The 17,663-nt window shown below is 37.9% G+C and overlaps 1 protein-coding gene across 3 annotated transcripts in view; it reads left to right on the top strand.

Moving 5' to 3' along the window:
• The window catches only part of EPHA3 (EPH receptor A3), a 95,283-nt gene extending 77,863 nt beyond the window's left edge, over positions 1-17,420 (top strand). For 2 of the 3 annotated variants that reach the window (XM_038766260.1, XM_038766259.1), the window contains exons 12-14: positions 1,029-1,222; positions 12,612-12,767; positions 16,741-17,420. In XM_038766260.1, coding sequence (XP_038622188.1) covers positions 1,029-1,222; positions 12,612-12,767; positions 16,741-16,846 — 456 coding nt within the window. In that variant the 3' untranslated portion in view covers positions 16,847-17,420. Of the gene's footprint in view, positions 1-1,028; positions 1,223-12,611; positions 12,768-16,023; positions 16,104-16,740 lie in introns of those variants that run through there. The other variant, XM_038766262.1, reaches the window with a different exon arrangement.
• Positions 17,421-17,663: the final 243 nt, after the last annotated feature.

The raw sequence follows: 17,663 nt of genomic DNA, 5'->3' as shown, positions 1-17,663 counted from the left end.
ACAAAACCATCCTCTAGTAGTAATAGTATTTATAAAGATCTACCATATGATAAGACTGGGCAAAAATACCTGGATGGAAATTATGTTTGGTAACTGGCCCCAGGGACATAAGGAAAGGTGAAATAACAAAGTCACAAAAACATCAGAGTAGACAAGGAAAATGGTGAATACAAAAAATAAAAACGAAAACAGCAGTAGGATTCTGTGGTTAGAGGAACAGAGTTTCAAATTCTTTGTGGATGAGAGTCCAACAATCACAGGTGTCTGCCCTTGCCACAGCCTTCCCAATATTTCTAAATTTTGTAAGGCTTTGTTTAGTCTGTGTTCCTGATCCTCCCAGAGTGTCTAATTTAGTCTGTAGGAGTATAGGGGCGCGAGGAGAATTAATAATAAAGATAATAAGAATAATAATGGTATTTGTTAAGCGCTTAGTGTGTGCCAAGCACTGTACTAAGCATTGGGGTTGATAAAAGCAAATAGGTTTGGACTCAGTCCTGTCCCCCATGGGGTTCACAGTCTCAATCCCCATTTTAAAGATGAGGTAACTGAGACAGAGAGAAGTGAAATGACTTGCCCAAAGTCTCACAGCAGACAAGTGGCAGAGCTGGGATTAGAACCCATGACCTTCTGACTCCCAACCTGGGCTCTAGCCACTGCTCGAAACTGCTTCCCCACTACATCATGAACGCTGCACTCAATATCACGGTCTGACTTGGAAGCCTGCTTGTCCAGTGAAATGCATGGCTAACTGAAAATTTCCTTTAATTTGAATTGTGTCTAACCGAAATTCTCAGAAGACTCTTTAGAGCCCTTTCTCAAACTCTGTATCTTGACCTTTTTTCTCTGCCTGTTTAATTTGCTGTATCGTTTATAGATAAACTTGAGGTGTTTCCCTAGCAATCAATGGACAAACAAGGCTATTAAAATATTCAATATTAAAATATCCTTGTCAATGGTTTTAGTGGTGCTTGTTAAAGTAAATAAATCGAATTACCTTTTTGTTTCCCGAAACTTTGAAACCTGCCCAGGTAATTAAAGCTGTGGATGAAGGCTACCGACTGCCGCCTCCCATGGACTGTCCAGCTGCCTTGTATCAGCTGATGTTGGATTGCTGGCAGAAAGACAGAAACAACAGACCCAAGTTTGAGCAGATTGTCAGCATCCTGGACAAGCTTATCCGGAATCCCAGCAGTCTGAAAATAATCACCAATGCGGCTGCAAGGTGACACATAAGATTTTGTCTTACTCAAACTGAAAATTAATAGGTTTGCTTTCTCCACCTATAGTGTTCAACTGTGTTCATTTTCCCATCCATTTCCTCACCTGCAGCCATTGCTTTTGGACTTCTAAATAGCTGGAGGAAGTTTAGTCGGTCTTTTCGAAACTTAAAACCAACCAACCTAAGCCAAATGTATAATTGGGACTATCAGATGCTTGCATTTTTGAGCTGTGAATTTGATTTATCTAAGATTATGGTATTTGTTAAGTCCTTCCTGTCTGTCAAACACTGTTCTAAGTGCTGGGGTCAAAACAAGTTAGTCGGGTTGGACACAGTCCCTGTCCCACGTGGGATTCAGTCTAAGTTGGAGGGAGACTATTTATTTGAGAAAAAGGCAGAAAAATATGATCCAGAATTTCCATATAGCATAAAACCAGTGGTCGTGATAGTGTTGACACAACATGGGTTTAGGAGTCAGAGGACCTGGGTTCTAATCCCAGCTCTGCCACGTACCTGCTGTGTGTCCTTGGGCAAGCCACTTCGCTCCCTTATTAAGCTTAGATTTATTCCACATGAGTCAAAACTTTTCTAGAGAAAGATCCTTAACCTTCTCTCACAGTTCTTCTTGGATTTTTCAGGATTACTTCTATTTCACTTTTTGCTAATGCTAGACAAAGAAACACTAGTGACAACTGAAACCAGGCACTCAGATTTTTCTTTATGCTTAGCCAGAAAATGTGAATATGGGAGCTCAAATCATAAAAAGAAAGGCAAGTTGCTTACAGCCATTAGCTACTCACCTTATCTCAAACAAATAAACTTCATTCAGTTGGTACGGATATTTCTCCTGTTTTTCAAAATGTAGGTAGGATATTAAATAGATTTCTATAACATTTTAGAGACATGCTATTCCCTAAATAGTGGGCAAGCCACTTCGCTCTCCTGTGTCTCCGTTCCATCATCTACAAAATAGGGATTCAATACCTGTTCTCCCTTCTTACTTAGATTGTGAGCCCCATCTGGGAACTGGTTATATTGTATCTACCCCAGTGCTTAGTACAGTGTTGGCACATAGTATCATAGTATTAACAAATACCGCAATTATTGTTATTATTATTATGATGCAGTATAATCATTCAGGAGTACAAATACCCATCTTGATTTATTAATTTTATACTGCAAATCTTATCCAAGCAAATTGATTTAAAAGAGAAAAATACTAGCATGACAACACCCACAAGACAATTTGAGGGGATATGAAGAAATTAATTGGTGCTCAATAAAGGCCCTTTGGAATTACTGAACCGAGAGGCACACACGATGTAACATGTGACATCACACATCTTAAACTGGCAAGCATTGTAACTTGATAATATCATATAGGTGCCATATTTTGGAAAGGCACTCAATTCGGGCTTAATTTTTCCTTGAAAATTTCTCTAGGTTCGATATAGTAATAATAATAATAATGATGGCATTTGTTAAGCGCTTACTATGTGCGAAGCACTGTTCTAAGTGCTGCGGGGCGGGGATACAAGATGATCAGGTTGTCCCACATGGGGCTCACAGTCTTCATCCCCATTTTACAGATGAGGTAACTGAGGCTCAGAGAAGTTAAGTGACTTGCCCAAAGTCACACAGCTGACAAGTGGCGGACTCAGGATTAGAACCCATGACCTCCGACTTCCAAGCCCCTGCTGTTTCCACGGAACCATGTGTGGCCTACTGAGAACAGCATGAGTCTGGGAGTCTGAGGACCTGGGTTCTAATCCCGGTTCTGCCACTATTTGGCTGTGATCTTGGGCAAGTCACTTCCATTCTCTGTGCCTCAGTTTCCTTAACTGCAAAATGGGGATTCAGTACTTGTTCTCTCCCCTACTTAAACTGAGAGCCCCATGTGAGAGAGGATTGTGCCCAAAATGATTAACTTCTATCTACCTCAGTGCTTAGAACCAAGATAGATGTATTGTAATAATGATGGTATTTGTTAAGCGCTTACTATGTGGCAAGCACTGTTCTAAGCATTGGGGTAGATACAAGGTGATCAGGTTGTCCCACGTGGGGCTCACAGTCTTAATCCCCATTTTACAGATGAGGTAACTAAGGCCCAGAGAAGTTAAGCGACTTGCCCAAAGTCACACAGCTGACAAGTGGCAGAGCCAGAATTAGAACCCATGACTTCTGACTCCCAAGCCCGGGCTCTTTCCACTGAGCCACGCTGCTTCTCTAAGTAAATGCTTGCCAAATACCATTATTGTTATTAATACATATCCAGGGTCTCTGAGTTGCTGTCACAGATCGGTATGAGCTAGTTTTCTGTGGAACTCAGTAGCAGCAGGAGCCTTGGAAAAAGGGGACTCAGCACTGAAAATGAAAATATCAAAGGTTTCCAGTTCTATATCCTTACAGATAAGGGATAGACAAGCTCAAAACCCAAATGTCCATTGTAAAAACCCAATGACCGGACACATTGGTCATTTTCCCATATGCTTGAAAGATGAGCCTTAGGCTAAATTAGCTTTGGCACAGAATTCATTAAAAAAATTCCTTCTGATCTTGTTATTATGCGTACTTTCTGTATAATGTGCAATGATTTTAATAATGCTCATCATTGAATTATGAAGCCACTATTAAACCCCCAGTCTTTAAAAAATTCTGACAGTGGATTGATCAGGTGGTACAAATTTGACATGAATAGTGATGCCTTTCTGAGTGGTAGAACATAATAATAACTCGATCGTTTCCTTAGTGTTCTAGCTTCAGGAACTTGTCTCTTGGCCTGTATCACCGACCTAGGAATCTTTTTTTAATCAAGTGCTTCAGACACATCTGTTCTGAATTGCCTTATCTAAGTTTCCAGTAATTTTCCCTTGTCCTGGTTTTTGCATTGCTTTAAAATAAAGTAGTGAAAGCTGACACTTTTCTGTGCATTTTAAATTATTTGTTTTTCAACTTAAGTATTCTTTTTAAGGTAAGTGTGTTTAACATAGGCTCTGATGATTGAACAAAACTGTTTCAGATCTTTATGTCATCGTCTCAGTGAGAGCAATGTTCTCTGTACAGTCAGTGCTCAATAAATACAACTGACTGATTGTTCAAAATTCCTTCTATTTATATCCTACATCTATTATTTCTAAGATGATTCATGTCCTTTAAACATAATTAATTTCTGCTGTTTGGATTGATTTAGAATGGAGGGAGTTCAAAGGCATCTGTTCTTTGCCAGTTCTATCATTTGGAAACAAGCATGTTTTTTGAGTTCAGGGTATAGTCACATTTATGAATATTTGCTTATTTATGGAGCAGGTGCAAAATTATTTGATATTTCAGTTCATTTGGCACTGTTTTCCAAACTATCAATTAAGTTGAGATTTAAAAATCCATGAGTTTTAAGTTTGAATGTGGTATTTGTTAAGCCCAGGCACTCTACTGAGGGCTAGGATCGATAAAAAATAATCAGATACCACATGGGGCTCACAGTCTAAGTAAGAGAGAGAACAGATATTGAATCCCCATTTTTCAGATGAGGGAAATGAGGCACAGAAAAAATAAATGATTTGACCAAGGTCACATTGGACATCAGTGAAATTAAAATTGACACAATATTGGAAAAACGTTTTATTGATTTACAGGATTCATGAAGTTCCACTAAGTTTGGTAGGATTTGGGGCTAAACTATTTCTTTTTTACTCATTCATTCATTCGATAGTATTTGTTGAGTGTTTACTGTGGCAGAGCACTGTACTAAGCTCTTGGGAAGTACAAGGCGACAATATATAGAGACGGTTTCTACCCAACAACAGGCTCACAATCTAGAAGGATAGGGGATAAAATATAAAAGGTGTTTTGTTTTGTTTTTTTAGTTCAAAACCAGCTGGTGTCTGTAATCAAAATGGAAGTACATATATATATATATATGCTTATCTTCTACACATCAGGTGTAATTTATATCATTCAAAGTCCACAAGGCTATATTCAAATTTCAGTTTCTCAAGAATGTATAATGTGATGTTCAAAGACAGGAACATTATAAAACTTGAGTAAGTGAAGTTTGACAGAAGTGAGTGTATGTATATGTATGTGGGCAAATATATAAATCCAGTATATGTAAACATAGTTTCCTTGCAATGACTGAGTAAAGAAACCCTCCTCAAAAGTGAGCAACTTCATTGTCATCACATATCTACTTTTATTAAATGCAGATTCCTTATTCTGCATGTTACCATTATTTTCTCTCGTTTTATCTGTTGTCAGTAACTCTAGCTCATTCATAAACTCAGGTAATTATACATGTTACACTGATTAGCAGTAAAATATTCCAATGGAGTCTAATCTGATTCTTCTGTATCTTCCCCAGGATTTAGCATAGTGATCAACATGCAATAAGTACTTAATAAATACCATAATCAATCAATTAACATATATGAAATGATAAAGAATGAACAGTCTGTTCATATTTGTAAAATATTCATAGCTTATCAAAATGAATAAATTCATTGATATATATGTATGCACATATAAATGTGCATACATATAAATATACTTTTGGAGCATAGCCTTAAGAGAAGCATTTTAAACATTTTGCATTCAGCAACACTTTTTTTTGTTAAAATCAATACTTCACGGCTCCCACATTAATACAAGCATTCATCCTATCCTTCTTTGATTACTTTATCAACCTTCTTGGTGACCTCCCTACGTACATATCTGTAATTTATTTATATTAATGTCTGTTTCCTCCTCTAGGCTGTAGGCTCATTATGGGCAGGGAATGTATCTGTTACATTGTTATATTGTACTCTTCCAAATGCTTAGACCAGTACCCTGCACACAGTAAACTCTCAATAACTATGATTGACTGATTGATTGATTGATTGATTGATTGAGTCATCCATACCCCTTTAAGATGAAAATTATATTCACTGGCAGGCTGAGCTATGAAAACCAAGAAAGTCATTCCATCCAAATTCCCCCTTGTAGAATCTCAAATTCATTTCAATGTGCTTCATGTCCAGCCCAATTCTGTAATATTTTGAGCAAAAAACTAATGGTAGCTTTTGTACCCAATTTATAAAAGCTCGTCAACTGTAAAACTGTCCCTTATTCATTTCCAAGTGGTGGAATCAATCAGTAGCATTTATTGAGCACCTTACTCTGTGCAGATCACTGTTTCTGTAAGAGTTCCATGGAATGAGAAGGCACAATCTCTGCCCTCAAGGCGTTGGGTGACACTTTAAAATCATCATTGGAATAATCATCATTGGAAGGTATAGACTATAGACTATAGGCTACACATTGTGAAACTATGAGTTCCAGTACAAACCCGAACACCTAAATTGTCTAGACTAGACCAATCTTCAGGGTGCGAGAAGAGGAATAAACAGGAAGTTAGCCTGGGTTTTCACCTGGGTAGAATTGAATGCTTCTATTCAGATATGCCTCCTGCCTATGGCTTTGCAAAGTGGACTCCAAAAAATGAGAAAAGTTGGAAATATTTAGTAAGGATTTATCAATAATGATCACCTAGAATTAGTGATGTACTCCTAATTTCTAAACTATATATGTATATATGAATAGAAACTATCAAGAATGTGTGCCAGAGGTGCTGATATTTTTATATGATGACTTAGAAAGAATCTACCTTCATTTCTTACACTACTTTTCACTTTTAGTAACACAGAAAGCCAGTAACAAAATTTGTCTTTTTGCTTTTAAACTAGAGATGAAAAACTTTAGAGGAAAAGAAATGGAAGAGTCTTGAGTGTTTTTTGTTTTACTTTGTTTTGCTTTTTTCTGGGGAAAAAAGAAAAAAAGTTAGTTATTTCACTATAGAGAGGTGTTAAACCAGTCAGAATTACCATATCTGTTAATAGTAAATAATAATTGTGTGTTTGTTAAGCACTTACTATATGCCAAGAACTGAAATAAGCCCTATGGTAGATAAAAGAAAATCAGGACCCACATGGGGCTTAGGGTATAAGTAAGAGCAAATTTAGGTATTGAATCCCCAGTTTACAGATGAGGAAATTGAGACACAGAGAGGTTAAGTGACTTGCCCAAGGTCATACGGCAGGTAGGTGGCTAAGATTCTGGTCCAAAAGGTCAGGGGATAATTAAAATAAGCATACTGACTTGTCTTCTCCTTCACGTGTCATTTATTTACTGTTCTCCTTTTGGGAGACTTAGAGATTCTCAGTTCCTTTTATAGTTACAGTTTTTGAATGAAAATGATTTTCCCACGGTATGTGGAATTTGAGATGTTTAGAGATGAATAAGTTGATCTAATCAACAACCCACATATTAAGGGATTGAGAAGATCTAGCTTTGACCAAGTTATTTTTGAAAATGTTCAGGCATTGGATTGTTCTCAGACAATGCCATAAATCTTACTAAGAGATCTGCTATGGGTACCATATTTAAAATAACCTCTTTCAGTGGATTTCTCTCAACAACAATTGTATGAATTATTAATGATAACAAAATGACAACTATGATCCTTTGGGATTAACATTTTAGGAGTTTCAGTTAGTACTGGGTTTGGGATATTAAAAAATTCTCTTCTTCCTTGTGATCTCAGACAGCCGGACTTCCCAAAGTGGGTATTTTTCAGTGAACAGAGTAAAGTGCCCCTTTGTTGATGCCTTCATTTCTAGACCTGTTGGGATTTGACAGAAAACTTCTTCCATGTGACAAAATCTATCTTATTGACAGTCGGCATTTCTGTATTTTGCTTCCTTTAGACCCATAACATCCATGTTGAGGCCAGCTGTTAGTCTAATGGTCCAATCTGCAAAACTATTGCAACAGGGGCATTGGCAGGAAATAGACCTTGGAGCTAGCAACCGTTTGTCGATGAGGGGGAGGGAAGAGGCGGAGGAGTGGTTCCTGGGTGATCTGCGCCATTTGACATGAATATCCACATAAAATTGCATCAACAAATGAAAGGGTAGTGCCCGACCAATTCCTTCTACAGTTTTAGAGGAGGAGCAATTTCAAGTCCCATGAAAAAATAATACCAAATTTTCGGTAGGGGGATGAGAAAGGAAACATATATTTTGGCTTCCCCTGAGCAAACATGCAATTTCCATGATTTCTTTTTAATGATCATGGTCTGCGACTAGTAGGTACTGATTTATGAAAAGCTGTAAAAGATCAGGTGGAACTCTGCAGGACACCGTTTACAGCTGCATGGATTGCAACCCATCTAATTTGTCTAGTAAAAGTGTGAGCTCATGGTGCATATCACCCAGCCCATAAATTTCCAGTTCAGACTGCTGTCTGGGGGCTGGGTCCAAAAAAATTGCCGATGCGTGCAGATGCTCTGAGAGGCCAGCATTCCCCTAGTGCGTGTGAAGAAACATCACAGACTCTTCACAGTGAGAAACAAATTCCTATTCATTGATAAACTGTCCAGATGTCCTCTCGGAGGAGGAAAGTAACCAATTTTTGCTCGGAATCTTCCACGTAACCCTGCGAGGGGAAAAATGATACTTTACAGCACTGGTTATTCTGAGGTCACTTACATTAAAATTAGGTCATTATTTTGTCTTAGTGATACTTTGATCCAAGTAATAAACATAAAAAACTCTGGGCCACTCTAATCCCTAATCCCCATGACCTGTTCTATTTCAAAATGTTTATGCTAATTTTCTGCAACCTTTATTGAGTCTGACTAGCTTTATTAGAGTTAAGTTTGAAAGAACAAACTAGATTCAATCATGCAATTATATTAATTGAGTGTTTACTATATAATAATACAAATAATAATAATGATGGCATTTGTTAAGCACTTACTATGTGCAAAGTACTGTTCTATGTACTATGTGCAAAGTAAGTGCCGGGGGGGGATAAAAAGTGATCAAGTTGTCCCATGTGGGGCTCACAGTCTTAATCCCCATTTTACAGATGAGGTAACTGAGGCTCAGAGAAGTTAAGTGACTTGCCCAACGTCACACAGCAGACATGTGGCGGAGCCGGGATTCAAACCCATGGCCTCTGACTCCAAAGCCTGTGCTCTTTCCACTGAGCCACGCTGCTTCTCTATATGCAATGCACTGTATGCAATGCACTGTACTAAGCACTTGGGAGAGTACAGTATAACAACAGACACATTCCCCACCCATAATGAGATGAAACTGAGAAAACATTTCAGCAAACCTTTACTATTGAACACACTTCATAAATACTCTTGATAAATGTCCTGCAGTTTTAGAATTCATGTCTAAGAGCCAGAAACACAAATGATACTCCTCTCTTATGCACATTTTGATCATTACTATATTGCTAGATATTTTAAAAAGGCTTTTTCCTACCTTCCATTTCATCTTCTATCCAAATTCATTCATTCAATCATATTTAATGAGCACTTACTGTGTGCAGAACACTGTACTAAGCACTTGGCAAGTACAAGTTGGCAACAAAAAGAGACGGTCCCTACCCAACAGTGGGCTCGCAGTCTAGAAGGGGGAGACAGACAACAAAACAAAACATATTAATGAAATAAAATAAATAGAATAAATACGTACAAGTAAAATAAATAGAGTAATTTCTTCCCTTACCTGTTTCCTCCTGCTTGGTTTACACTGTTTGCTTGTAACACTTCACTGCTACACATTTCCATTTTGTGTAACTGTGTTTTTCCTCCCCCTCTCTCGTCTGTCTTCCTCAGTCTGTTAGTCACCTCTAGTTTTTACTTTCTTGGTCTTCAACTACTCTCCATCTGAGATTTTTTCCGTATTCAGACAGTTGAAATGTCTATATTAGTCCTAATACCAGTAGATGAAAACAAGACTTTGTATCTCCTCTTACCATGCCATGATAAAACTTGTTTAAGGAATAGGGAAACATTTGAACAAATTTAAGGACCTAAGGAAACCTTCTAGGAGATATACTTGAATGCTTTTTTTATCAATTGAGTTTTGATTAGGAAAAATAAAGTAATGTATTTTTATAGATTAAAAAAGTTCAAAACCTCTAATGTTTAAGGGAAATAATTAAACATTAACAAAACAATTTTATTAATCAAGATTAATATGTAACCTCATTCTATAATAAAACTTCATATAAAGTAAGATGGTTAAACTGTTAACTGAAATTCCTTATGAAATAAATAATGGTAAATTAAAAACTTACATCCAAACACAAACTTCTAACAAGAACCAATCATATATTTAAAATATTTATGTGTCTATGTATATAGCTATGTATCACACACATGCATATATCAGACATAAAATTGAAACGTCTGTAATGAAGAGGGTCCAGAGAAGAGCAACAAATGATTAAAAAGTTAGAGAAAGTGAGTTTATTTAGTTTAAAGGAAAGAAGGCTGAGAGATGACTTAGCTGCTTTAAAGAACGTATAAAGGATTATTGTAGGCAGCAAACCAGATGTTTGTATTACTTCTCCACAGAAACAATGAGATTAGATTGCAATTTAAAGGCCAACTAATTTTCCACTGGTAAGAGGAAATCCTGGGATAGGCTAACCTGGGATAATCTAGTGCAGTTGTACCTGCCAGTAGAGAGAGATTATCCTGAGATCCCTTACAACTCCAGAATTTTATGATTGGAACAAACCAACTTTCCAGAGGATGTGTTCGTGTCTACAATAGATGCATAGGCACCATAGTAAATTCACGGAAAACGTGATGTTCAAGAACTTTAGAAAGACCAGTTAGTAGGTTTTGTAATATTCTTTCCTAGCCATCTTTAGATTACCAGAAAGTCCTTTTCAATCCTCTTTAATTCATTCCCTTGGAATACCTTGCAAGTAAACTCCTGCATGAGAAACAGTGTAGTATTGGCAGGATTTACTAATTAACTAGAAACAGATCCAGGGGCAATTTCTGGTTTCAAGAAATTACCTATTTACATTTTCCTATGTGACAACCATATAGATCCTCTGAAGAGGAGGTAAGGAGAAAATATCACCCAGTTTCACACATGGACTTCACAGTTTCACTGAAGAATTTTAAAAATTACCTAGGGCTGCTTTTCTCGGGTCAATATTCCAAGCGCTGAACCCCTTCTGACAGACTCTGCTTTTGCAAAACTCACTCAAATCTCTGTTTTCTGCTTTCAAGAGAGCATTGGGGGTGAGGTAACACAAAGACAAATTGCTTTCCAAATGGGAATAAAATTCAGTTTGAGATAATCTTCATTTTTCTACCTCCATATGTATCATTTTCTCCTTAGTCTCTAGTTATTTAAAAAAAGGAAAGAAATATATTAATACGGGCCAAATACTGAAGAATAAATGAGATAGCAGTTAATGTAGCCTTTACTGGTGTTGAACCCAAGGTGGAGTCCTTGGACTATTAATTAGCTTAAAATAGAGGGGCTGAGTAATATGAACAGGGTTGTCAAGTGAGCTAGACTAGGGCTTCTTGGCTTCTGCTGTTCTGAACTCTGTCCTTACTCAGAGACGGAGAACAAGTAAAGGCTTAAAACAGAAAGAAATGAAGAAAAGTGACAGGCCGCCTTGAAGTACCCTACAACATTACTTTAGGTAGGGATCCTACCCGTCAAATGGAAGTAGATATGTGCTGGGTTTTTTGAATGTAGAAAAATAACATAGCTATAATTCTGTAATCAATAGAACAATTTGCATTCCTTTCTTCATAATAGTAAATTTTGACTGTGGTAATTAATAACAGAAATCATGTTTTCCTATCTTAGATATTTAGTGTGAAGTGAAAACTGGTACTGTTATGTGAGCTTTTTAAAAAACTGACCTTTAATAAAATCCATTGTTTAGTAATGCAGATCATGCTATGAAAATAAAACACACCTAAAGATTTATAATGCATATTCCCAAGTCTGATTCTCCATCCAGTTATAGTCACTGAGTCATTATATTTGGAATCATTTGTATGCTTAATGATATTTATGACTTTTAAAAGTAAACCCTGTATTCAATATGTGTAATGTAGACTTTTCAATCACCCTTTTCAAACAACTTCTTCAATGATAATAGTGTGAAATATCTGTAAATGAGCAGTGTGAGCTGAATTTAAAAGGAGAAAGGAACCAGCGCTACTCTCTTATGATGTGTTTTTGGCTCATATAAGTATATTCTAAATTGGCCCAATCTTTGCTAATGGTTAAACAAATTAAATTATAATGCAAGATCATGTGGTGGCAATGTTTCAGTGTTTTAAAGCACAGGCAGGAGCTGAATAGTTGTAACACTTAACCCAGATGATTACATAGTGTTCTTCCAAGCTGCCAGCTTGAATAGACGAGGCCTCCATGGCAGATAAATTCCACAAATGAACAGGAAAGCCACATGGAGTGTGGAAGCTTCTGCTGATGATGGGGTCAAATTTAGACACAATGAAACTCTGTGCTGACTCCAGCATTCAAGTGTTCAATGCTTCCTTTGCTTTCAGGCCATCCAATCTTCTTCTGGACCAAAGCAGCATCGATATCACCACCTTCCGCAAGACTGGTGACTGGCTCAATGGCATCCGGACAGGACAGTGCAAGGAGATCTTTACAGGCGTGGAGTACAGTTCATGTGATACAATAGCCAAAATTTCCACTGAGTAAGTAACTGCTATTAGCTGGCACCATGAAAATCGGGGGCTTGCCTTTCAGAGAGGGTTTTTAATCACTGTTAAAAGAGCATCATTTCCAAAGAACACTGAAAACACTGTGGAATGAATGGTTGTTGCAATATAAGATGGTCATGGTAATAGTACAGGTATTAAGTGTGTCGCTAGGTTGCTAGCTCAACAAGGTGGGGTGATAGTTTCACGATCTTTGTGATGAAAAGGTCTTTTGGACTACAAGTATTTCACATGCTCTCCTTAGAGAAGTAGTGAGGTTTAGTGGAAAGAGCATGAGCCTGAGAGTCAGAAGACCTGCTGTGTCACCTTGGGCAAGTCATCTAACTTCTCTGTGCCTCAGTTACCTCATCTAAAATAGGGATTAAGACTGTGAGCCCTGTATGGGACAAGGACGATGTCAAATCCAATTATCTCATATCTACCACAGTGCTTAATACAGTGTCTGGCAGATAGTAAGTGCTTAAAAATACCATTGAAAAACATTTTAATTGTCTTATGAAAATAATAGGCACCAAGTGATTTCAGAACTAAACTCTTTCCTAAATGCCCAACAGCACCTATAACCCCAAATTTCCAAACCGTTGAAAGCATTTTACAGTTACTCAAGTTTTCAGTATTGTTCTTGAATTTTCCAGTTCTTTCCTCCACATCCACCCACTTTTTGCAACACATTTATTTAATGTTCAAAACCAATTTCTAGCATTTTTGGCTGATTTTTTTTCCAAACATGCAATGATAACGTGGAATTTCTTCTACCAAATTTAGTCAGGAAAAATACCACTAATTGCTGGACTAATTGTTCCAGGATTAGGTCTTGAAACGCTGGTGAGCCAGTGATCACACTGTCTCTCTCCAATGACTGCAATAAAATTAAATCAGGATTAGTGCCTATACCACGAATTGCAAGATCATGGATTCAAATAAAGAGTTGATTAGATCCGTAACAAGGTTTACAAGCAAAGAACAGAAACTCAAATAGGGCCATCCTTCAGAAGAAAAATGAATCTACAAAAGGTAGCACTTGATTTTAGCATTGGAAATTGATGGGAGTATTATGGAGACCGCCAAACAATTAAAACTGATGCACTGTACAAATCACTAAAAACCCAATCAGTTATCATTTCATGAACGAGAACTTGGATGCGGTATTTGTAAGGATGCACACGGACCAAGGGAAGAAGGTAAGGGAGTGTCCATCCCAGTGGTGGCACCTAGGGCTGTGGGCCCCTGGGGCTGAGAGGAAGGTGCCAACAGTGTGGCTGAATGGATGGAGCACAGGCCTGGAGTCAGAAGGACCTGAGTTCTAATCCCACCTCTACCACTTGTCTATCACGTGACCTTGGGCAAGTCACTTCACTTCTCTGTGCCTCGGTTACCTCATCTGTAAAATGGGGATTAGGAATGTGAGCCCCATGTGGGACAGGGACTGTGCCCAAACTGATTAACTTGTATCTGCTCCAGCACTTAAGATAGTGCTGTGCACATAATAATAGTAATAATAATAATAACGGCATTTGTTAAGCGCTTACTATGTGCACTATTCTAAACGCTGAGGAGGTTACAAGGTGATCAGGTTGTCCCATGAGGGGCTCACAGTCTTAATCTCCATTTTACAGATGAGGTAACTGAGGCCCAGAGAAGTTAAGTGACTTGTCCAAAGTCACACAGCTGACAATTGGCAGAGCCGGGATTTGAACCCATGACCTCTGACTCCAAAGCCCATGCTCTTTCCACTGAGCCATGCTGCTTCTCTAGTAGGCACTTAACAAGTATCACTATTATTATTATATCAAAAGACAACATCTTTCATGTCTAAATACAAGTAGAGCTCACAAAATAAGCACAAAGTGTGCATTACCATCCTGGTAGAATAGGGCAGCATCTTGAGAGGTAGTAATGATTCATAATTCAGGAACAGCTTTCCCAGGTGGGAGACCTAGGAGTGTAAAATACCCCCATGGGAGCAAAATGCTTTAAAGAGATGAACCTAATTACTTCTTTGAGAGTACCAAGAAGTAGCTTGCCCTGGTTCAGCACTGTAACAATAAAATCCACAGTGCCCAGTACTCACCACAGGATTCATCCCATTAAAAATAATTGAAAGTATACTTACCCAGTCTCTGTGAAAGAAGAATTTCATTTTGACACACAATTTTCTGCAAAGGTGGGTTTTGCCATATTGTTCAACGTAATTTTCATTCACTTAACAATTTAACACCAACTGAAAAGAAAAGGATACAGTGTGATAAACAGAAAAGGCATCTCTAAACAAATCAAAATTTCTTGCCACCATCTCCTCACTCTGCCTCTGAGGGGAAGACAAGTTAGACCAGCATCAATCAGATTTTCCTGAGATTCTCAGCAATTTTCAGATTCATTCCCCATGTTGAAAATTATTCTCTTCTTATAGTCCCATTCAGTTTTTTCTCCATCCTAGTCATACTTCTGGTCTTCCTTTCCTTCTCTGTGTTGTCTAGCAAATACTTAATGGTGGGGATAGAGAACATTTTAATAACAACTCTGGGCTAGTTCAGCATCTCTGCACCCTATGCAGTTTGTGTTTGTTGAGCATAGGTGCTAAATAAATACTTGCGGGTTTAAGTCTCTTGGGGTTCTTGCCAGAGAATATGTTTAGAAATTGTTTTGTGTCTCAGGGACATAAAATCAGCTCCTTACCTGACTTTGCAGTTTCTCTGTGCCACATATGCAATGCATTCAGAACTGGGAAAAGATGAATTGTTGTTAAAACACAACTTCCTCTTTCTTTGAGGAGTCTATTTCCTGCTTATTCAAGTTTGTTCACAGTTCCCAAAAGTTTGTTTAAAGCTGTCTGCAGGAGTGGTGTGTGTTTTTTGAGCAAGGGTCTTCTTGTTCCACTCCCAGGTCAGGGAGTTCGCTTCTAGAGGTCAGACTATCCAAATTCAGTAGCGGGGTGCTATACCTGCATCTTCATTCTACTAATAAAAATCACAAAGAAGTCAGTGTAAGGAGAAAAGGGAGAGAGAAAAAGAAAACAATCAGTAGCAGAATATGAGATTGGTGGGATTGGGTAAGGAAACGGTGAAGAAATGGAAAAATTATATAAGATTTAGTTAGACTATTTTTTGAATGCTTATGCTTTATACGTGAGAACAAAATGTGTTACCATATTTAACATTAAAATTTAATTTTTAAGTTCCACTTCAGGAACTCTAAACATGTTTTGTCTCTCACTGCCTGTGTAACCTATCAGATTGACGTTCATCTACTGAAGCAGCAGTAGTTACTAAGTTCTTATTTCCGGTGTTGGTTTTTAAAACAAATAAAAATAAGATGGACAGTTTTAAAAACACTTAAATGAAAATTCTCTGGATTGGAAGAGTATTCTGTCAGTTGCATAAAATCACAGCTTTTGCATTGATCCAGCCTATGACTGCAGAACCAGCCAAGGACCAACATCTGGTAAGATTCTCTCTTCTGTAGGGAAAGGGGAAGGCTGCTTGTTGTTCAGCCTCAAGGCAGGTCACCTAAACTACTACTGTAAATCATTCAGACAGCACATTGCATTTGTAAAGAAGCAGTGTAGATTCAGAATGAACAGGAAAATGACCCAGCATGTGCCTTTTTTTTTTATTACCACCTGTCAGGCCTAGCTCCCAACCCGACGAGAGTTGACTTCATCTCTGGGGAGGTTTGGGGAGAAATTGGAGGAAACAAAAAATACATGGGATGCCTAGACTCAAGTATGCCTCTGCTCCAACAGGCCAACATGGACATCCAGAAAAAGACAAGCTACACAAGGAGGGAACCAGAAGCAAAGCACTTTGATACTCACTGTGAAAAAAATAGATTTATGGGTCAAGCAGATCACATGAATAGGCATTTCTCATTCTAATTCAGGCTACCACCCTTCAGAAAATATAGAGCCTAGGGAATTGTCCTCTCACCAGATCTGTTTCTTCTCTTGCAGGGATACAAAGAAAGTTGGTGTCACTATTGTTGGGCCACAGAAGAAGATTATCAGCAGTCTTAAAGCCCTAGAAACACACACAAAGAATAGTCCGGTTCCTGTATAACTGGATGGTCCAGTGGGTCAGGACGAGGAGGATGCCAGGATGACTGAGAATCTACCAGATGCAGGGAGGAGGGTGGATGACAGTGATGGGGACAGTGGTGGAAATTCCACACCCACTAAAACACTCAGATATGAGTACAAATGCCTTAAAAATGGGAGTGAAGAACTCTTTTTTTTCCCCTCTATATTTTAGTCTTAAAGGGTGGGCACTTTTTTCCTTAGAGTAAATGAATGATTCTACAGTTGGGGGAAAAAGGAAGATTTTTCAGAGCAAAAGGAGAAAATGTAACATAGAGCCATTGGAACAATAACGACTGATTGACTTACACGGAAACAAAAAAAAGTGGACATAGAGGCTGGGTTTGAGCAATAGCAGCCAAAAAAGAAAATAAAAGACACAGTATTTTTATACACAGAAGAGATCTGTCAAAGGTATTTTGTTTCTTTAAAAACAAGCAAGATGGAGGAATTTATACCTCAACGTATCTGGCCATATTTACAATCCTGTCATTGTAATATTCTCCTTCAACCCTCAAAGAGTATTCAGAAATAAACATTGTAGTGATTTCAAGTATTAGTTCACAAATGAGTGTTTCTGCATTTTGTTTACTTTTCTAAGTAAGCTTTTGTAAAAAAAAAAGTCTACTTTTTGGGGAGGTGAGAAATACATATTTATTTCCTTTATGTTTTTCTTGTTGTTTTATATTTATGCTTGGTTTTCATTTGGATTTGTTACTGCAATTACTGCCTTACAGTGTCAGCAGTAGGAATCCATGGTTAGCTTACTTTCTATATTTGTTAAACAGTCACGACACCCT

This window comes from Tachyglossus aculeatus, chromosome 24, assembly GCF_015852505.1.
Source record: "Tachyglossus aculeatus isolate mTacAcu1 chromosome 24, mTacAcu1.pri, whole genome shotgun sequence".
Lineage (NCBI taxonomy): Eukaryota > Metazoa > Chordata > Mammalia > Monotremata > Tachyglossidae > Tachyglossus > Tachyglossus aculeatus.
This window is presented reverse-complemented; position numbering and strand designations above follow the sequence as displayed.